This window comes from Diadema antillarum, unplaced genomic scaffold (genome assembly GCF_040938485.1).
Source record: "Diadema antillarum isolate AM-2024a unplaced genomic scaffold, OU_Dant_1.0 seq00001438_RagTag, whole genome shotgun sequence".
Taxonomy (NCBI): domain Eukaryota; kingdom Metazoa; phylum Echinodermata; class Echinoidea; order Diadematoida; family Diadematidae; genus Diadema; species Diadema antillarum.
This window is the reverse complement of record NW_027272188.1, coordinates 1,387,101-1,410,173: the sequence shown is the minus strand read 5'-3', so window position 1 is coordinate 1,410,173 and position 23,073 is coordinate 1,387,101. Positions and strand designations below refer to the sequence as shown.

At 37.5% G+C, this 23,073-nt stretch overlaps 1 protein-coding gene across 1 annotated transcript; it reads right to left on the bottom strand.

Annotated features, from left to right (window-relative positions):
- Positions 1-284: 284 nt before the first annotated feature.
- On the bottom strand, positions 285-10,392 carry LOC139709486 (vesicular inhibitory amino acid transporter-like). The gene is made up of 4 exons (XM_071621446.1): positions 10,268-10,392; positions 3,649-3,767; positions 2,933-3,090; positions 285-1,373 (listed from the first exon to the last, which is right to left on the bottom strand). Exons 1-4 carry the CDS (start codon positions 10,390-10,392, stop codon positions 285-287), a joined length of 1,491 nt encoding a protein of 496 aa, XP_071477547.1.
- Between the last annotated feature and the right edge of the window lie 12,681 nt (positions 10,393-23,073).

Here is a 23,073-nt window from a genome sequence, read left to right as displayed (position 1 = left end):
CGTATATTATTGCTTTCCAAGAAATGATAAAACAGATTTTGAAACAACACATTAATAGCACTACCTCCGAAGAGATTGTTATTTGAAAGTATACTGTACTGTACAGAGCCTCCTATGTCTTTTTTCCATAATCGTTTAGTATCTCGAAATCACAACCTTAAAACAAATTACGACGTTGAGAGCGGTCAAGCAATGGCGAATACATTATCTAAATACAAATTACTCTGTAACAACGTATTTAAGACAACTGTGTCATTCTACAATCTTAAGATCATAAATATCTGTTAAACAGAAACGAGTGCTTTAAGGGAATAAAAAATACCAATGAGACCAGCTACTCCACTGAAGATCACAATGAACCATACAAAGATTTGTTCGTATAAGCGAATGCTCCTCTTTCGCAGCTTGAGGTAAAAGATGCAGGGAAATATGAAATCCAGCCAAGGAGCAATGAGGCTTCCGGTAAAACTCATGAGAAGGGAGAAATGAGGGACAGCCACGGCCAAGAGTAGAGTCAGAGCGACCAGGAGCAAGCGGAAGACAACCGCCCAGATTGGCGGTAGCAGGCTTCCCTCGTCCGGGTAGCATTTTGGTATGGAGCTTAGCTGCATGGAGTCGATGGTGGAAACGATGAGGAAAATCAATAGAGGGTAGGTAAGGAGGGATTTGATGACGAAGAGGCAGCTGACGAGAGCCTGCAGCGGGCCCAGAGGCATATTATATGTGATGAATTCCTGCGTGTTTTCGCCAAAAGTCAGGAAGGCGAAGAGAGAATATGCCACGCTGATGATGCCCGTCACCGCGAAGGAACAGTGCAACACCATGCTGAAACGAGTGCGCTCCCGCATGCTGCCCTCTACGCTCGGCATGAGAAACTGCGCGCCGAAAGTGAAGACGATGATCGCCGCGCTTACAGTAAAGCTTTGCGCGTCGAACTTGGCGATAGCGCCGATGTCCCAGCGAATGCTAAGCCGGAAACTGTACCACACGACGCTCCCGTACATCACCACCAGAGAGAGCAAGGCCACGAGGCTCAGCCACGATATCTTCGTCAGGTTCTTTAGGAGGACAGTGGGTAACAGGGCGACAGCCGCGATTGTCGTCCAGGCGAGCTGACTGAGGCCCGCCTGCTGGAACGTGTCCACCAGGAGGGCCCCGCAGAGCTGGAGATAAAGTGCTGCCAGTGACGTCATATCAATAATTTGCATAACGTTCACCACATGATCGCCGTAGACATGGTACGCCCTGGCGATGTCGGCATAAGTCTTATGAACTCGACGGGTGACTCTTAAGCCGTGGTGTCGCTTTCTGGAGCATGCCGAGTTCTGAGCCTGCGCGTCATCGACCTCCTCGTACATGCAGTATACTAGGATCTGCAGAAGTAGTTGTACAAGTGAAAAATATTAGGTGTTATGCCTGTGGAGATAAAGAGCATTTCCTTTTATTTCATTTCCTTTTCTTTCATTTCATTTAATGTTTCTCATTTATACAGTTTGTATACATGTATTGAAAATAACATATCACGCTGGGGAAAAATACTGACCATGTGTATATATTCTATACTATCCTTGGTACAAATAACGCAAAGTTCAACCATGGACCTTCGTCAATGGTTGAACAAATGGTTGAATAATAATTATGTCTTCATGTGAACACAGTGTCCCACAGTGTGTTCACAGTGTGTTCACTGAGTCGACTCTGTGTACACACTGTGAAAACAGTATAGGTCCACAGTGTGTTCACAGACCTGACCTTGTGAAAACACTATGTGGGACACATGCGTTCTGTCTGGCAGGAATTATTGGTTAATAAACTATAAGGGAAATTTAGTCTATCAGAGCGAATATGGCCTACCAACACCAGCTTAACTGCAGTATGATGCATATTGTGAGTTCTTTCGATTCAAAAGATTAATGCAACAATATTACAATATTAATAGTGTGTTGGGGGGGGGGTAAGGAATTGCACTTTCCCTATTTCGTGGAATCCCTAATTGTAGGGGAGAATACAGTGTGGGATTGAAACTCCAAACTTTGCCCTCAAAATGTTTATATAGAGTTTTTACTTGAGTGTAAAGAAAAATTCAATGTAAACACGCCATTAAGGAATGTTCATGGCGGGGGCCGAACATGTAAGGTTCATATCCTGTGCGTACCACTTGTGCAATCAAACTTTCGTACAGGGCTGAAATAGATCAGAAGTTTTGGAAAATTACCTGTGACCTTGCTATACACTACAGGACATTCTTTGCAAGAAAGATTCATCATAATCAGGTATTTTGTTACTCTCAAGCAGGCTCTCAAGCGCGCTCTCAAGCGAGTACGTTAAAACCATTCCTCCATGCGACAAAATATAGAATTCGTCATGCATTAACGCTTGGATATCTTTGTGCTGAGAATCAATAACTTTATTTGTGGCTCAAATTTGTGATGAATATTTAACTAAATGTGTTTACCTTGGGCCAGTATCGTAGCAGAGATAGGTTACAATGGTAATTGACGATCATGAACACAAAGATAGAGCACATGATAATATTATATGACTATGCAAACTGCTTGTGATAAATCTTGTGAAGACTCACGCTCAGTGCATTAATACCGCGTCAGGCAATAAGCCAGTTCGGGGTTCTACTTTTAGCAGGTCATTATTTTGTGCCAGCAGAGCGCTGCTGGCTTTTTTTTAATTCACTGAGATAAGCATTTGTGATGTAATTATAATTTCAAGTAATCCTTGCAAGTGGCGCTTGCCATCACATCCACCTGATAACAAAAGCAGTATTTGGCAATATTTATAGAAAATGATTGTTATTACATTCAATGCAAAATAATGAAATGCACGGTTTCCAAAGTGGCAATTCAATTGAGAAAGAAGAAAGGTCATTTTGTACCCATGTGCACATGAGCTAACCCAGGAATAGCCTATTCCTTCTTACCTTGCTCGTGTAATGTCCAAGAAACATAACCACTACCATGGTAACCAGAGCCGCCACGCCCCCTTCCTTCACTGTGTATGGTAGACTCAATGTGCCGATACCTTGCATACAATTGATAACATTCCAGCATGCTTGCCACGCACTGCTCGTTCCTTCTTCTACATTTCGAATACAAAACGAATACACACCAACACACAAAACCGTAAATGGTGATTATGTCACTTACTAGTATCACACTCGTGAATTCGAGTTTTGTTCTTACATAATAAAACAAGACTTGTCTTGCCTCTTTCTAAAGGCAGGGGTAATGATATCACCCTTAACATAAGTCAGTAACAAGCAGAGGGAATGTGTCCTTTTTTTCAAGAAATCAAATTTTGTGAATTCTCTTTATACTTTCCCTATATTGTTCTACGCATGTGACGTCATAAACTATAACTGTTGTCTTCTCATCTGGCAGTGACTGCGCAGTCATTTTCAAAATTCATAACTTCTGAGCGGATTTTGTACGCAGAAATTTTAAAAGTTGATAACTTTTGAGCAGATTGTCAGATTTTCCTCAAACTTTCATTGGTGTGTTCTACTGATATTGCTGCATTCACGCAATCCACATATATATTGAGGTAAACCTAGCCTTTAAATCGATAATGGAAGAGATTTGGTCAGGCTATACCGTCATTTCCGTCTTCGGTGTGATGGTCTTCAAGCCCATCTGCGTTTTCGAGTTTGTTCTTCTGGCTCCTGGTCGGCAAGCGACGGGAGCTCTCTGCCAGTGGTCGACGTCGACGTCTCGCTGGACGAAGAATCCTCGGGAGACGAGCTTTCACAGGTGTACCTGTATACATGGACGATTTTTGAAGTTTTTATGCATATTACAATATGTATGTATATATTATGTATGTATGTATATATATATAAATACATATATATATATATATATATATACATATATATATATATATACACATATATATATACATATATATATATATACATATATATAAATGTATATGAAGAGTTTCATCGCAAAAAATTAAAGTAAGTTTGTCATCAGAAAGAAGAAATTAAAACCTTTATATCCAGAACTACGTAAGCTTGCTACGTAACAAGGACTATTCTTGAAGTTACGTGATTAAAGATATCCTAAAGTTCCCTTTTTTCGTTTATTAGCTGCATCAATCAATATCTCACATCAATATTGTTCGTTCTCCTCCAAAATTGACTTTCATTCTCTTTGCGGATGAAACTAACATATTACTTTTAATCACATATGCTTTAATCACAATATCTCACGTCAATATTGTTCGTTCTTCTCCACAATAGACTTTCATTCTCTTTGCGGATGAAACTAACATATTATTTTCACATAAATTTACACTTGCAAAGAATTTTTTTTTTTAAATGTATGCTTCTTAATGAAATTTGTATTTCTTATATTGTAAACTGACTGTTTTAGGTGGCACGAGATGGGTTGGGGAGGATGGCCTGAGGGCCCAAGTCATTTAGTTGGCTCTTTCCAGACCCGGGCTGCCCAACCTGGTGCACCCTTACCACTCCAGTGTATGTTCTGATTTCGAAAAATGTAAGATGATATTTGTAATTCGAAAGCCGATTAAATAATAATAATGATAATAATAATAATAATAAAAATGATAATGATAATAATAATAATAATAATAATAATAAAGATATTGATGTACTTACCGTAACAATGAATTCTGAGTTAGCGAAAGGTGAGTTATGGTTTGAATGCAATAAGTTATCATTGAATGTAACCAAAACTAATCTTATGTATTTTCAAAATATTAATGCTCCATCTGTAAATCTCAATATTATGATTAATGGTGTATCATTTTCTTATTAGGAAATTTTCAGTTAAATTTTAGGCGTAATAATGAATCCCAATATGACCTGGCATGGTCCGGTTGATAATGTATCAAGTGTAATAGCCAGTAATATAGGTACATTATATAGATTAAAAGATCTGTTATGTGTAAAGTCTCTTTTTGTGTTGTATAATGCTTTCATTTTCCGCATCTGAATTATTGCAACATCGTTTGGGGGAACTGCTGCAAAACCAAGATCGAAGCACTCTCGTTATTACAAAAGAAAGCAATTAAAATGTACCACTCCAATTTTCAAAGACAAGAAAGCACTCAAAGTTGAGGATATCCATATATTCCAAACAGCCATTTTTATGTTTAAGTATATATGTCACACACGTACTCCCATCTTCATTTGAATCATTCTTTGCCTACAATATTGATATCCATTTTTACCCCACACGACAATCATCCGACTTTCATCTCAACAATTCTAGATCTCTGTTAGCATATAAATTAATTAGACATCATGGTCCTGACGTATGGAACTCACCAGCATTTTATTCCTTTACGGCAACCATCAAAACTACTCATGGTCTAGATACACCAATTGAAATGATACTGTGTCTGACAACGGAACTTGGTTTCAAATATCTCATGTGCATTATGATTTTAATGCAATTATTTTTCAATCCTTCTTTATTCGTAGTTATTGGGACAACGACGTGGTGTCGGAGTAGCGGCAACGCATTTCAGGAAGTTCCCGAATATACTCAAGATTTTGGTGGAATTACGATAAATTTCTTCACAAGTACCCACAATATGGATGAAAGGGAAAAAGACTACAATTTTCGACCTCATACAACCACCAAAAGGGCGTTAGAATACGTCCATTTCGAGGAAGGAGGCAACTCAAGGTGTGGCCAAGCAAGCTTCTACAAATGGCGCCACATTGACACAGGCACCTACACGAGGTGCCTGCAATCTCGCCGATATTATGTCCACTATACGTCCAGTGCCAGCGATGTTTCGCTGATAGAGGCCAGTGGCCAGCCGGTCGCTGCCCTCTCAGTCTCACCTGAACTGTCTTCGTTCATGAAAGAGATGAGGAGCATGTTCATGAACTTCACCACGCAAGTAACCACGAAACTGGATTGTTGTCACGAAATTACAGTGATAAAAACTGAACTTGGAAGAACGCAGCAACCGTCTGTGAATTGGAAAATGGATCGACGGATGCATCTGATCGACTGCATGATGTTGAAAATGACGCTCTTTAATCATTCGAATTCTAAACGAAACACATTTTTCACCTTTCCCCCGATATCTGACTCAAAGAAACATAATATTGATAAAGATTGCAGAATTGTATTTCATTCGTATGCTGGGATGCTGATGATACTAAAAATGTATTTGCAAGATATAATAAGTTTTGATGTTGTCACTGGTTTTTTGTTCTGAGCAACAGAAAACCTCTAAGAAAGCTCACATGAAGTCTGTAAGCCTATTAACTGCCGAAAACGCAAGAGTTTTAGTCCACTGAGCTAGCAGGAAAGCGATCGTCTACAGACCACCATGGTAATATGACTGTGGAAAGCCACCTATGTAATGGCGGCCATATGTGTATACAGTGTACAGATATAAGTGCCCTTTTTTTTTGGAGGGGGGGGGGGGAAGGGGATGATCTGTTCACACTATTGTACCAGCAACATCAACTTGAAAATCAGTTCCGAAATGTATGTATAGTAGTCAAAATAGTTCATTATATAACGTTATTCCTTTTAATATTAATGTGATTATGTAAACTTCAGAAACAATTAACGAGTATTCACATACTTCCCTCATAATCTATGTGCACGGAATTTAGAATGTATTTGTAACGTGTGAAATTTGAATTCTGTTCACATTAGTGAATTGTAAGGAGCAGAAGTTACTTTAACACCTGCATACTCCAGTTCTTCATACTTGATCCAGGTATTTGTCTGGTACATATACTACCCTAATGGGGGTAACTATATGAAACCTAATTTTGATCTCCTTAATATGCCCTCACATACTTTTGTACTCTTAATACCCATAAATTTGCCATAGCATTCGTGTACACCAAACTTAAATTCACCTCGAAGTCCTGTAATCCCTTTTCACCTTCACACGGCCACCTTCCCAAGGTCTCCAGATAAGAGCTGATTCATATACATTGAAAAACTCATTTCTGACCTTTTTATTCAATACATATGTTTGTTTATTTGCAAAACCAAATATTTTCAACCTTCGCACACCAGCAGTAATCGCTGCAAGATTTGTTGACTGTCATTGAAAGGTGGAATGCTGTGAGGATGAGGAAGGGAGAGCATAGCTTGGCAGGTGTGTTGTAGGTACGAGAGGACAATAGTTTTGGTGGAGTGTGGGCATCTAGTACGCCTTTATCTCTACTTATCACATACATCGTACTTTGATTTGGTTTGAACTCCACTCACCTTCCTACACAGATGCTAGAATTAAAGGTTTGCATTCTGTACACACATGGAGCAAGTCAGCCGGAATTACGCTACTTATGTAACAGTCCTCATTCACATGCACTCGTACACTCACCAGAGTATACTATTACGCACAATGTTATTCTCCCCGAGCATCGTCCTCCTACAGGAACGTTAACTACTGACAGCTCTATAGATGTTATTTCAACAAGTGTAAAGATCCTTACGTTGTATAAATCAAACAAGAGGGGTTGAGTAGACTGGTTGAGTGGATTTTGTTACATATTGTGATATCATGTCAGCCCCCGTCATGACGTCGACACGTGACTACCTTGAGTCACACTTCAGCAAACTGTCCTTTATTTAAGGGGGAGGGGGGGGCAGGGGACTGTAACTGCCACACCGTTCCCTCATTTCCCTAGTTTTATTTTCTGAGACCGTTGATACATTTTTTTTTTGACCACTTATATCTTGGCTCGATTGATAATGAAATAATTCCTTGAAATATCGTATATCTATACGTTGTTTGTGGTAACTTACCTTTCTTACATGATACATATATACATATACTGTATAAACTTGCAAAAAAACAGTGAGTACCATTGACTTCAACGTATGTGTGGTTATTATAATAATTTACGCATAAAACATAGAAGCAGTTAAGTATGTACAATATATACACTCAGCAAAAAGAGAAAGTACACACTTTTTCGAGTTCAAATTTTTATAGAAAATTGTGATGAAATATCGATTTATCAGTATATACCATATTAAAGGTAATTCAATTGGCTATCAACCAAGTAGACCAGGGACGCTCAATATAAAGGGAAGCGTTACGCTCGTAAATGAGTAACACATTTGTTTTTGCCATCCCCTTTAAAGCAATTGCACAAAAGTAAAATATTACAAAAACATGACATGTTGTCTTTCATTTGCAAATGCCCTTTAAGATAATAGTGACAACAAAAGACCACTTAAACACAATCAGAGACATCAATGAAATAGCAAAAATAAGTTTACGTTCTCTTTATCTCTTTATAACCTTAAACAAAATCAAGGGCTGAAAATAAGGTTTTTCTCTCATCTCAACTTCAAATGACATATGGAGTAAGGCCACAAAGATGATTAAATGAACAGAATATCTTTATCTCATTCATTCAATTAAGTAATTCAAGAATTCATGAGCCAAATTTAAGAACCAAATAAGATTTACAATTTCCCTAATTTCAGAAATCAATTAAAAATTCTACCATTTTTTGAATGTTGCTTCTTTTCTCATATCATTTTAATTTGGATTTGACAGAATATTCATTTTCCTCCATTACCTTTAGTCTTTATTGATCTTTTTGTTTTCAAAGATATCACAGGTATATTTTTGCAACTGAATCCATGTTCTTTATTGTGTTAAATTTGTCTTTTGTTCTTAGTGTTACATGGAAGAGCATTTATACATGAATGACAACTTGATCATTTTTGCAATTTTCACTTTTGTGCCTTGGAAGAGAAAAAACAATGTGTCACTCATGCTTAAAGTTTCCCTTTTTATTGACTTACCAAGTCGATAGCCAATCAAATTCCCTGTCATAATCATGGTATATGATACGTTAACATTTCACCAAAAATTGTATGAGAAACATAAACTTGAAAAAGTTATGTATATGATTCTATTTGTTATCATCATGCTAAGAATTACATGATAATATGATTCTCATATGGCAGCATTATGATATAAGAATCTATTTATATATTTTTTGGATATACGATGTTATTCTGATGATGATATGAGGTTAGACTGGATATTTCTATTGAATTGAATGATTGATTTGTGTATACAAAGGAAATGATTTAGAAGATTGGTAATATATGAAATTGCATTACATATTATATGACACATCAGGTTATTCATATAATAACTATTCTGTTGGTAGATCCTGAGGAAGGCCTAATGACGGGCCGAAAGCTTGACAAATAAGAGGGAGACTAAGATCGAGAGCAACGTCCCGCCTCAATCCAATTTCTTTCAATATATATATAAATATATATATATATATATATATATATATATATACATATATTATACGACTGAAGAGGATGAAATAGAGTCGATGAAATAAACCCCTCAAAATAAGTTCTGCAATCAAAGTTTGATATATCATAATTATTTCTCTTATCCCGGCATTATCTTCATTAAATATGACATCATAAAAAAGCCTGATTAATTATCTTTAAAATAACGCCTCACTTGATATGATTGGGTGTTCTTGGAATGTGTAAAACAGCTGAGTATGGTGACAGACAAAAGTGAAAAGTCGCATTAATTCTGCTATTGATAATGTACAGTTTTGATGAAAAAAGGCAACTGGAATAAGCATTACTCAAATGAGAGCACTTTCAAAAACTTCCATTTCCTAAACTGTATACATTAGATGACTGTTTGGTCAACCTTTATGTTTGATTTTAATCTGCAGATACTACTGCAGTTTTTACTTCATGGATGAAGTCTGGAATCTAATGATGATCTCACAATGCATTCTTTTCAAGCACATTCCTTCCCTGAAACGACAAAGCAAACGGCAATCATACTGTTTGACATAGCATGTTTGCTCTATTTTGCAACATTTCACGTTTGACCTTTCCTCATACTCAGTCGTATTGTACATTCCAGGAATGCATAATGTAAACAAGTGAGTTATCGTCGTAAAGAAAATTGGTACGGCTTTCTTATGATGTTACATTTGAATGAAATGATGTAGATTTAAGTGAAATATGATACATCAAATTGGAATTGCAGGACTTTTTTGAGGGGTTTATTTAGAGAAAGGAATAATATCGAAAAAAAGGAAAAACTTACGGAAGCCACAAAGATTGAGGGCTGCGAGGAAAATAAGAGACAAAAAACCCCCAAGAAACAAGCTAAGGGACATTACACTAGATTTTGTGTAGAAAAGTAGTGCGTGTTTGGTAAGATGGGATAATAAGATGGGGGGGGGGGGCAGTTAGGTCACTGAAACCAATTAATTTAGCCGTTAACTTACTTTCTTGTTACGATGTTTTTCTCCGGACACAGTTCAATGTCTTCGCCGAGTGCATTCTCTCTCCCCACAGAGATAGAACGCATATTGTCGAGAATAAACGCCCCCACTGTCCGCATCTGCTCCATGACAGAGGCCTGGTAGAAGGAGAAGGGGGGGGGGGGAAGGGGGGGGGGGGCGAGGGAGGAAAGGAAGGAGAGGCGGAGAAACGGAAAGGGAAAGTGAGAATAAAAGGGAGAGGGGGCATTCACCAGTGATTCAACGAGAATACAGAGAACGTACTCGGGTAACAGAAATATTCAAGAAGGAGAAAACGAACATGAACTGATGTGTTACGGGACAGGATGATGCTCGACAGTCTCTGGGGAAGAAGAAAAAGATGATGGGGTACAGGGAGAAGTAGAAACTTATGAATCAAGACCAGGAAAGGAAAGAGAAAATGTAAAACAGGAGGACATTCCAAGAAATGAGATTAATAGACAGAAATTGAAAATAGGAAGGGGCGAGATTAGAATCTAAGAAATGAGATAAAACAAAAAGCGATATAAAACAGACATTTGATTATGCCGAGAATGGGAAGGGATGTTGAATGGAACAATGAGATTATCACGTGAAGAAACAAGCAAGGTAGGCCTACCAGCCTCAGCGAGATTCTGGCACCACACACCTAAGGCGGTCAGTCCGAAAGACTTCCTTATTCATTTCGCACATTTTAATCGTTTATGTATTATAGCATGATTAAGGGGCACGCGCCTAACTTCTAATCCACAGCCACTTCATTTGCCCGCCAGCAACGCCGCGACGATTATACTTTGTCTTATCGACGTGTGTGTGTTATTGCAATCGATAGTGGTTGTGAACGGACATCGATATCACGTCTGCTCTAGGCCATGGCGAATTCTGGGGTGTTTTTTTCTTTCTTCTTTTAGTGGAAATTCAGTGTTATTCTTCTTGGTCAATAACTTTGAAGCTGAGTTTGATTGCACAGAGTTCAAATCAATGGTCGGCATACTTTTATTTCATATCGCATATGATGACTTGTGCTGTCCTTTTACGGCGTGTATGTAAATATCCCACTTTCCTGGTGCATGACTTCCGCTGCTGACTGTATTGCTCATCCTTCCAAAAACACTGCCTAAGAAATTTAACGCTATAATCACACAGAGGTGCATATGGTAACGGAATGGTGACTACACTAACTTGTCCGCATTTTTACTACTACTACTATCCTACTATTTCAGCTAAAACTAGTACATGTACTGCTTCTATATACCAAAATCGGTGTTATTGTCATTGTTATCCTCATCATTAATCAAAATGGTTTTATCATCACGTTTTCAGCTCCGCCATTCCTCATATATAGTAAAGTGGTTCCGTGGAAAAGTGTGTTCCAATCGGAAATCATTCTTGCGCCCCTCATTCTGTTCATCCAACTCTGACCTTGATCATGTTGAAATTGGCCGGGCGTTTCTTGTATGTCCTATTTTGATTTGTTCATTCAGCTATACCATTATTAATTCTCTGTCCATTACCCGAGCGGCTATATTATAGCTGGTCCCATGTTTATTTACTATTGCCACCGGCAACCGTCCACCGTGCAGTTGAATAATGTACGTCTATGGTTAATTTTCTTCATTGCGATTCGTGATGTAGGTGTAGGATGCGTCGGCGGGGCAATTTATGATTTCAGAGATGCGAGGTCCTTGTTGCACTGTGCTCCAAGAAAGAATGATAATTATCCCAAATAATTAAATGGTCACCCTGCTGCATATTCAAGCTGACTTCAATCGGAAGAGTAATAGCAAATAGACAAAGGGGTTGTTGTTTGAGTGAAAATTTGACGTAAGACAAGGACGTTACCAGATATTACAAGTCGGTATGTTTTCAAAATAAAGATAATTGTCATTAGACGTTCACACATTCAAATGATTAAATGAGGCTATGTCATTGCCATTGACCTGCATGTAAAATCCTCACAAGACTTATTTATATGAAATTGAATAGAATTCAACAACGCTGTAGATCAGTAATCTTTGTATAAAATCAAAGAGCAACTCGTGACTGTTGTAATACGACTTGATGACTTCCACTCCAGGAATAGTAGTTGGTTGAAAACATAATAACATTTCGTAAATCTCTTTGTATCTTATATATGAGATTTGAAGGAATCTCCAACCGTTCTGTCAAATGCGTTTACTCAAGTCAATATACAACTAGAGCAATGGTGGAAGTAAAAACACAAGTCGCCACATTTTCAATCTTATAGAGCACGAGTAATGCCGTACAGTAACAGGTTTCCATGTTGATCGTGTTTCTTTAACCTATCAAATCTTGGGGGTAATTGCTGCAGAAATTACCGTTTTCATTACAAAATTGACACCCCACAATTTCATTGCACAATATCATGGAGAATTAGAAAGAGATTGAACTTAGCTTATCGAATTCTTTAACTCTACCTAAATGCAAAATGAAATTATGTTCATCGAAATAATCCCGTCAATTCATTGGAGAAAAACAGAAAAGAGTCTTCAAAAATACGTTATCAATTTAAGAATCAGTTACAGGTTTAGCGTTTAAGGCCCTTGTGAGAATTCTGAAGGATATAGATTTGGTAACGACTGCGAGGAGCCTACGAAATGTCGTTTTACACTGTAAAACCAATGTTAAAGTAAACAAAAATCGCTCGGAGTATCATGAGACAACCTGAACGTGTAAAAGTGAGGTCACTCCTATATTGGTCAAAATTGTTTCTATCAAAACTGGTTGATACACTGCTTTCTTTGTGAATCCGCTGCACCCATATCTCATAATTTATTGTCGGCTCTCTATTACTACCATTGAGCAGGTTTGCACATTATTATTGTGGTATCATAATTCTCTTGAGTTTTAATGAGAAAACAGGGTCACCAATTTTAAGTCTGAATAAAAATTATTGTTTTCATGTCATTTATTTGATTGTCATGCTACGCAGAGAGTCACAAGTATATTCTGAATCTTAGATACATTTTTTTCCCGTTAAATTTTATTTTCAAAGTAGATGAATGTTATCCGGCCATTATAGTTTAAAGGAGACCTCCGGATGATTTTCAGATTTTTACATTTGAACAACTATAAATTAGTTATACTGAGGACAGAGTATCAGAATTTGTGATAATTGGGATGAAGAATAAGAATATTTTCAATATTTAGAACAAATTGCAATGAACAAGGATGATGACATGGCAGAGTCACCATAAGAATGCATGAGTTGGGGCTCAAGAAAGCAGAACAAAAGAAGAAGACATGCATAGATTATACACAGGTGAACTTGCAAGCAAGCGGTACAGTAATGGAATTACCCTGCTACATTTCTGAAAATAATATATATGTGAACCTCCTATGTGATCATCCTTGTTCAGTGTAATTTTTTAACGGTTTTTCAAAGTATTGTTTCTCTGCTCAAGAACCACAATAAAGAACCACAATGAATAAACAAAAATGGAGTTGTCGATTTATGTACTACATGATGTAAAATTATGAAAATCGTCTGGAATGTCCCTTTAATATACTAGTAAGTCGCCCCAAAATCACGCCACCCTCTCTCAACGGTAATGCATGGTGGCGGCTTCGACGTGGCAGTTCAACCCTTTCGCTGCCCTCATATCATATTTTATGCACGGTGCAGTGAACGCATTGTTACCATTTCTGTCCTTCAGCATTACTTGGCCTTGACAATCAAGAATTAGGACGCCCTCATCACTAGATTACACTGTTAAGAAGTCACAGAATGCATGAAGTCATCCTGTTAAAATGGGCTAAATTCTTCTCTCGCACTCAGTATGTCTCCAATGTGTTCGTACCACCGAAAAATAATCGGCTCCTCCACACAGTCAGAATGTATGAAGGCGCAGTATTGAGCTTTCTTTTCCCTTCTGTAAATTCATTTTAAGTACATAAAAAGGAATAGTGCTGGTGTGGATAGGGCCCTGTATGATAAATAGGAATTTGATTTATGTTCCAATCCTGCATACGCCTGTGGACAGTGTATAAAAAGTAAGGAGTAAATGTAGTAAATGTAAAATGTACGTCGCTTTTGTTGTCACTAGCTCCAAACTTTTGGTATCAAAACATTGAGAAAGTAAAAACAAAAAACAAAACAATAGATGTAGCTACAACAACAACACAACGTGGAGAAAAATAGTCACACGGCCACTTATATTTAGGCCTTACGCAGTGGCGGATCCACCTGGCCCATCCCCTGCAATTTCTGGAATCTGCCCCTGTTACGTGTAGGTCGCCTAAAATATCATATCTCCCGGAGCAACTTTATAATGATTTAGTGAAAAGGGAACAAAGAATCGATGGGTCTACCTAAAATCATCGTTACTACTCGACTAAGAAAAGAGAGAGAGGGAAAATACCCCCCCCCCCAAAAAAAAAAAGTCGACATGCACATCTCAGTGACTTTCAAATTCGCGATCGTAAACCGAAGGCGTACTCCCTTTGAAGGAAATAATTGTTTGCAGGCACGCAGGTTGATGACGGTTTCTCGATTAACGCGAGATATGATTTCTGCTTTCAATCTGAGCATGATATGATTTCAAAGTCGCACATCGAAGGTCCACTTTGAACTGGACTCGTTAAGTATTGGAAAACAACAAATAAACAAACATTCAAAATGATGCCAATAAATGTAGGCCACTTCAGTATTATCTATTCAAATGCAAACCAGGGCCCCATTTCATAAAAACTTGATATGATAGCAACTCTTGCTGGAATGGCAATTGTCATGGTAATGACATAAATCCAGCTTCCTGATTGGCTGTTGCCATTGGAAGTTGTCATTCCAGCAAGAGTTGCCATCCTAACATCTTTTATGAAATGGGGCCCAGGAGAGGTCATAGACGGTGCTTTCCCTGTTCATTTTTCTTGGAATTGGGTTGGGATATAGAAAGGGCAAGGATGCTAGACGCAAATGAAAATTATAAAACTATACAGATCGCGCTATGAGCACCATTTGAGAAACCATAGGTTTCTGCTGTATACGTTGTGTAAAGGCAATGAGCAAAATATATTTTGATAACAACTGATGTTTATGTATATGTATGGCACCAACGATGTATGTATAACACATGTACATGTACGTTCATGTACAATGATCATACAGGAACCAATAAATCAAATCAAATCAAGCTATTAATAGCTCAAAATAGAGGGCGAAATATACACGATATTGAAATTGATAAAATTTTGGCGTCGACTTGTTTTTTTATTGCAAGGGATTGACAAAATGCCACATATCGACTTTAATAAGCACTGAATTAATCAGTATTATTGGTAGTAGCCATGGCAAAAGAAATCATGGGCATACGAACTAGGGCAGGATTTGAACCTTGTTTACGTCGATGTAAGGCAATTTTTCAATCAGTTGCAAGATAATATGATATATTTTGCGAAACATTTACACATTGTCTGCATGGAAACACGAAATAAATGACCACGAAATATATTCGTTTCTTTACAACTTACTTTTGTTTTGCCAATTTGCTCTGTCAGATCAGTGGAAAGCTTCAGACACAGACCTTCTGTGGGCGGGTAATACCGTAAGAAAAAGGCGAGGTCTCACCCTTACGTCCGCACCTTTCAAAGGAATCAGCTACGTATGATCACACAGGTATAGTGGAATGTGCGCGGAAGCAGTTTCTTCAAACGACGCACGTCCACCTCAGGCGACGATTGTGACCCGGCAAAGTCTTCTGTACTCATCCAGTTAAACACGAACGCTAATGAACCAGACAAATCTAATGGAAGATTTATATGTATTTGACAAATTGAACTACACTGAGTTAAATTGATGGTGTGTTTTATTGTCTATAATGATGGAAATCTATCTGCGAAGGGGTGGACAAATCTAATGGGTGATTTATCATGCTTATGTGTTTGAAACGTATCCGGGCAATTACCCCCAGAGGGCAATTACCCCCCGGCTAAATACTGGTTAGTGGTACGGTTAGAGTAAAGATTAGGGTTAGGTTTAGGGTTAGGAGTTTGGGTTAGGGTTAGGATTAGGTTCAGGATTAGGATTAGGATTAGGGCCAGGGGAAGGGTCCGGGGTAATTGCCCAGAGGGTAATTGCCCTAGACCCGTTTGAAAGAATGAACTGCACTGAGTTGATTCGATGGTGTATCTATTGTCTATAATGATGGAAATCTGTCCGTGAGGGGGTGGACTGATCTAATGGATGATTATGTATCTGACAAATTGAACTACACCGAGTTGGCTTGATGGTGTATGATATCTATATGTCTCCACATATGGAAATTTGCTGGCAAGAGGTACTTAGTCATGATAATTGTGATCGATTAAAACATGCCCTGTAGGCTATCAGATGAGGTTCAAACCTATTTGACTTGCTTATAGTCGTGACGTGAGAAATTGAAAAATCAATGCATTTTTTCTTATTTTTTTCTCAACAGTAATAGAAATTCTTTTCGTACATAGTTCTTGATGATACACTTACAGCCCCCTCAGACTCATTGATTCAATATAGCACACATACACGTAACATGATTTTGATATACAGCAAGCACGCGTGGCGAGGGAGCGCATAAAGTAAAACAGTTGGCGAAAAAGAGGAATATAATTTATTGATAAAGAAGAGTGGGAGAGAAACTGAAACATATATATATATATATATATATATATATATATATATATATATAGAGAGAGAGAGAGAGAGAGAGAGAGAGAGAGAGAGAGGACCGAGACTCCCGGGATTTTTTTATATAATTTTAAAAAGATGGTATAATTCTGGTTGAGGTGAGGATTCAGCTTTTACCTTTATGCAAGACACTGAGTTTTGAAATGGCTGAGATATCCAAAAACAAAGTAAACCAAAGCGATTCTCATGATACCTCAATTGATGTTTTTAAATCCAAAATAGTATTAAATCCTTAAGAGTTAAATTTAAATTTACTTATGATTTTTGTTTTCATTCTTTCAGCCCATCAGGTAAAACTTTCAAGTCATTCAACTATTGTGCAAATCTTGACCATAACCACTTCATATTTCCCACTCGCTAACAATTGTTATTCAACCCTCGTATTTGATTTTCTAATTTCGTTTTTACTGTTTTCAGATTCATGTCATACTTGTTATTCAAGTTTCATTCAATTGTTTTCTTGAAGTGATATACAACAAGATATAATCTATTTTGGTGTAGTATTTTTCTTATTTTTTTTCTTTTTATTTCAGCAGTGCGATTGCATGCCTAGTATTAATTTTCAATTGTTTTATTTATTCTTTGAATTTGCTCTTTGATTTCTGTGATTTGTTTATGATTTCAAACCTATGTAAATGAGTATTCATGCAATCCGTACCAGTTAATACTATTTTATTATTTTCTTTCTCACAACTTATGACATTTGAAATTTCGAATCAGTTTTCCCACCCATTCCACATTTCAAAATATTTCTTAGTAGCTATTTACAAATTGTAACTGTTCCATTTATTGAATTATTATCCTTTAGTTGAATACTACATCAAAAGTATTTTAGTTGAAAAAAGTGCTTTAATTTATAAATAGATTATTTTATTATCATTTATTATCAATAAATAAATGGCCCTAGCGCACGCAACTTTGGTAAAGAATTGGGTTCCTAACTTGAATTTAAAAAAAAAAAATCCACCAGTGCCTTTTTTGAGGATTTGAAAAAAAAAATATCCGACCTGGGTATGTAGGCTAATGGATGAACTGCATGTACATAAAACTCATGAAGCCTACATAGATGATTTGCATACCAATTACAATATTTGCATTTATTTTGATAACACTGAGATATATATATAATACATATTACATATATAATTATATATATATTATATATATATATAATTATATATATATATATATAATTGTATATATATATATATATATATATATATATATATTACATATGTATGTATATGTATATGTATATATTTAATAATTTCAAAAGGGTTATCTTTTGATGGTCCGATCGGCGAACTAAAGCTTCAAAATGAATTGTTACGTTTGCTTTTATTACAGAAAAAAGTGAGTGTCGAGCTTCTGTATGTATATATATATATATATATATATATATATATACGTATATTATACAAATGATGCACAGGATAGAGTGCGTTAGTGGAGATGTAGCGCACTCGAGGGTATTTACAATTGTGCAACATGCACTACATTGTAAATACCCGAGAGTGAGCTGCATCTCCACTAACGCCACGAAATAATCCTGTGCATCATTTGTTTTATAAAATGGGTCGAAAACTAAGAGCATTTTTCACATACCTTTGTGGGTCAATACCAGTCAGCTACATGTAGCACTCGCTCAAGAGTCAAGATGTCCGAAGATGTTCGTCCCAACATGGACGTAACAGAAAACCTAGTGAAAGACGGTACGCAACCTTGGACCTGTGATGAAGAGTTGCCTTTTCACGATCAAATGTGGAGCCATATACTGTTCATGATACTAAAGTAGGCCTACACCGGGTTTTAAACTATACCTTTAAAATTGCCAAATGTGTTTTCGTCTGATTCCATTTTGAAGCACTCTGTCTCGAAACATTCTCTTCACAACAAAGAAAATTCGATTTGAAAAGAAGAAGAAGAAGAAGAAGAAGAAGAAGAAGAAGAAGAAGAAGAAGTTGTGTTTGCATTTATTGCCAGGTCTTGAAGGAATTTCGACGAAATGGGAAAGCTGAGAAAATGATTATTATGCGAGAGGAATTGAAATATAAGCAGCGGAATAGAACAAATCGAAGCAGCTAGTCAAACGACATGCTTCCACGCACGCACAATTTGGGGAAATTGGTAGGAGTGTACAAACTTGTCAGAATCATGTACTTTTCAAATTACAAACTTCTAAGATATTTTTGTTATCTATTTTCTTTAAATGAAACTACTCTACTTACTACTTCTGGACGCATGGTCATATCATTCGCCAAATTACTAGTAGTCTGTTATCTGTCCCAGTCTCCCCAGTTCAGAATCCCAAAACGCGTCATCATATTGTATCACTCGGAATGCATACAGTGTATGATCATGAATAAACTACCATCGTGACCATGTATATAGCAGAGTATCCAGCCACAAAAATTCAATTATTATGCATGCATGAAAAGTCTATTCAAGTTCTGGTATAAAGAGTACAGCTCAAGGGCACTCCTATACACACAACATGCACAGAGATCTCGGCATATTTTAATCAACGTTCTGCAGAATGCACAATTTAGAAAACTAAGCTGTTCCCTACCGGAACCTGGTGGCTTATGTATAAGTCAATCGGGATTTCGGAATTCAGTACGGAAAGGGTTAAACTGAACATACACAAAAGAGTTTGCTTGACATTGACATGCTAACAGGAATGCCACGTTGGCTGTAGTCTTAACGATTCTGACTCAATCATGCATATCAACAAGCGATTCAGAAAGCGAACCTATATACAGCAATTCTCTGACAGAAATAAGAAAATTAAGCGATGATCAATTTGGGCGTATCGTAGGCCGACGTTCCGTCCATTAAGTCGATTAACAATCTTTGTTGATAGACATTCATCGTTTTGGCATCAGATTGAGTCATAAACGCTTGGTTAGATACATCGCCTTCACTCTCTAGAGAAAAGTGTCATATATAGCAAACCATTTTGCAAGATTGACCCTAACCCATGTCCTCGATTTTTTTTATTGCTATCACATTACCTTTATACGAACCTGTTACGAGATGTGAGGCATATGAGTTTTATTCAATTTGTCTTCCCTCTGTACGAGTAATGATGTACGAATAAAATTTGTAAGCTCGCAACTGCTGATCTAGGCCTACATTTTAACAAACAGCTGATTCCTTTTTTCCCGACATGTTTGTTAAAACATATATCAGCAGTAGGCAGACAAACTGAAGGAAAAAAAAAAAGACACTTCATATCTTTCTTCACCCCTCTGCTTATTATCTTGACTGCTTATTATCTTGGTGTTACAAGATTTTTACAGACATGATTCATTATGTACGTTACTAGTACTGTTTTTACTTCATATCAGTCGCCGTACCCATGGATAGTGTTTGGCAATTGATTTGAATGTATTGCGGATCTCTGCTGCATATCTATAGCAGCCCTTCCTTTTCCTTCTAAAACTGCCCCTTCCCACGTAATGCCGTCTGTCCGGGGTTATCCCACTAGACCGACACCCACGAGTCATACAGCCCATGAGTTCGACATGGAAAACAGGTCCATGAGTCATACTGCTCACGAGTCATACAGCCCATGAGTTCGACAGCAGGTAAAAACAGCCCACGAGTTCAACAGATACAACACGGGGCGTAATGTGTCGGTCTCGTGGGCCTTGTTGGCTTAGTGTCGAACTCATGGGCTGTATGACTTGTGGAATGTATGACTCGTGGGTGTCGGTCTCGTGACGTGCACCCGTTTGTCCTGCCTTTCAGTCTGCGTCTCTTGTTTTCCCGATCGTTTGTGTGCCTCTGTGTATGTATGTATGTATGTATGTGTGTCTGTGTGTGAGCGTGTGTGTGTGTGTGTGTGTGTGTGTGTGTGGGCGTTTGACTTGATTAGGTTAATCAAGATTTATGCAGAATTTCATGTCATTTCTCTTATATTTATAAACATGGTATGATTTGAAAAAAAAAAAAACCACCAAAATATAAAGAATACAGCTAACTGCTTTGGTGTTGTTCTTCATATTAATTTCATTGTCAACATGGATCTGATATTGAATGAAACTCAAATAAAGAATATCATAAAACAAAACAAAACAAAATGTTTGTGTGTTCGTTCTGTGCTTTCATTAGTTTGTTTTTTCTTCTTTCACAACTCCAATTGATTGAGTGGCCCGCATCTGTACAAGCTTGTCTTTTACGTGGAGCCGTGTTTTCAAAAAGACTATGATTTTGAATAAATAGTTTCATACAGATTATGCACTTGCTCATTTTATTTTCCGCTTTGAAATGTACGTTTGCGTATTTTGTACTAACATTGATTTGCTGTAATTGTATCTGAAAAAGAGTGATATTGGAAATTATAAATTGATTTGAATTTAAATTTGAGAAGTAAACTTTGCCGTTGATTACAGGTAACCCCCCCCCCTCCCCCCCCCCCCCCCCCCCCCATACGGTATCTCTCTATAGGGCCAGCGCTGGTCTTGCTAAAGGTTCTGTCATCATAGATTACCCATGATGCTTTGCCGAGGCAGCCGTTGATTATTCTGGTTGAACTCTATAGATAGTATGGACAAAGGCCTTATTACGTGCCTTGTTACCTAATTAGATCGTAAGTAGAAGGCATTTGACATGGTAGATCACGTTATTCTTCCAGAGAATTCTCGAGCATTATGGTTTAAACGAGGAAAATGTGTCCCGGTTCCAAAGCTACAATAACTGGTAGACTTCAGGCCACTATGGTCACCGATGGTGAATGGAAATACTATCGAACAGGAGAGTTGAGTTCGGTGTACCTAAGGGATCAATACTCGGCCCCATGCACTGCTGTTTTGATTGTTTATTCATGATATCCCAAAATTAAATGTAATAGAACACTGTCATCTAAGTATACTAGTAATTGTATGCTGGTAACACTTGTCTCTACTTTTCATGAATAGTGATCCTCATGTTACGTCTTGGCTCACGGATAAAAAATTGATTCTGAATGGGACGAAGTCTGAATATATGCTTACTGGTTCTAGAAGAAGAGTAACTTAATTTAATGAGAATTTGATTAATCTTGTTATAGGTGGGGGAAATGTAACATCGTGTTCTAAACTGTAAATATCTGGGAGTGATTTTATTCTACTTTAAACTGGAAATATCATAAAATTATTTATCATATTCGTGGTAATGTTGTCAAGAGTTTATTTCTTGAAAGAAAGATATTATTTAGAGGGTGAAGGTTCAGGTGCGAGTTTCTTCACTTTGTCTCCCTCTATAAATCAAATGTGTTAAGATCGCAACTGCTGATCTGTAAATTAACAAACATGTCGGAAAAAGGAACCAGTGGGACTCGAACCTGTCGTCTGCTGCTTTCCGGGCAGCGGCACTACTACCAGGCAGTCCCTGGTTGCCGGCAATGACACCAAGGAGGTTCGAGAGATGGAGTTACAACTGACTATAATTATTCAATCAGCTGTCAGTTTTCTATGGATGGACAAAAGATTTCCACAGGTGCATATCCACAGGTGCATTTGTGCCTTTGATGTTCGATGCTTGAAGCCGCCATCTTTCTGAGCAATATGAAGATTCATTTTGAACGCTAACATAATATCGGGTATATGCTGCTCGTTTATATGTCAAATGCAGTGAAATTTCACCTAATGATAAAGCATATGAAACAAAAGTCAATTCCGTTCGAAAATATGTGTAAAAGTGTAAATCTGAGCTGTATTTTGTGAAAGTGTTTGAAATTTTACCCTCATGGAAAGCCGGTTTTATCACTTTTCTCCTTATTTTCGCCAAATGAAAATAATATGGTATCATCTTCAAGTATAGTTCTTCATAAATTAATATGTCAGATTAGCGTACAGACACGTACAGGCGAGTAATTTTGATATCTATTTCAGCAATATTTGAGCAATTTCTATTCGCGCGCACCCGTGCCTTTATACCATTGTCTACCGCCCATCGTTTGTAAGTAGGGATAGCGAAAAGTAATTACCATCACAAAGACATATCTTCCTTGGAAATTGGCTGGTGATTATGCAATGAGACACGAGTCAATTGTCTTCGCATCTGAGCGGCAGATCCAGTTTGACACATACTTCAAATATTTTTGAGTGGCGGCTTCGAGCATGGG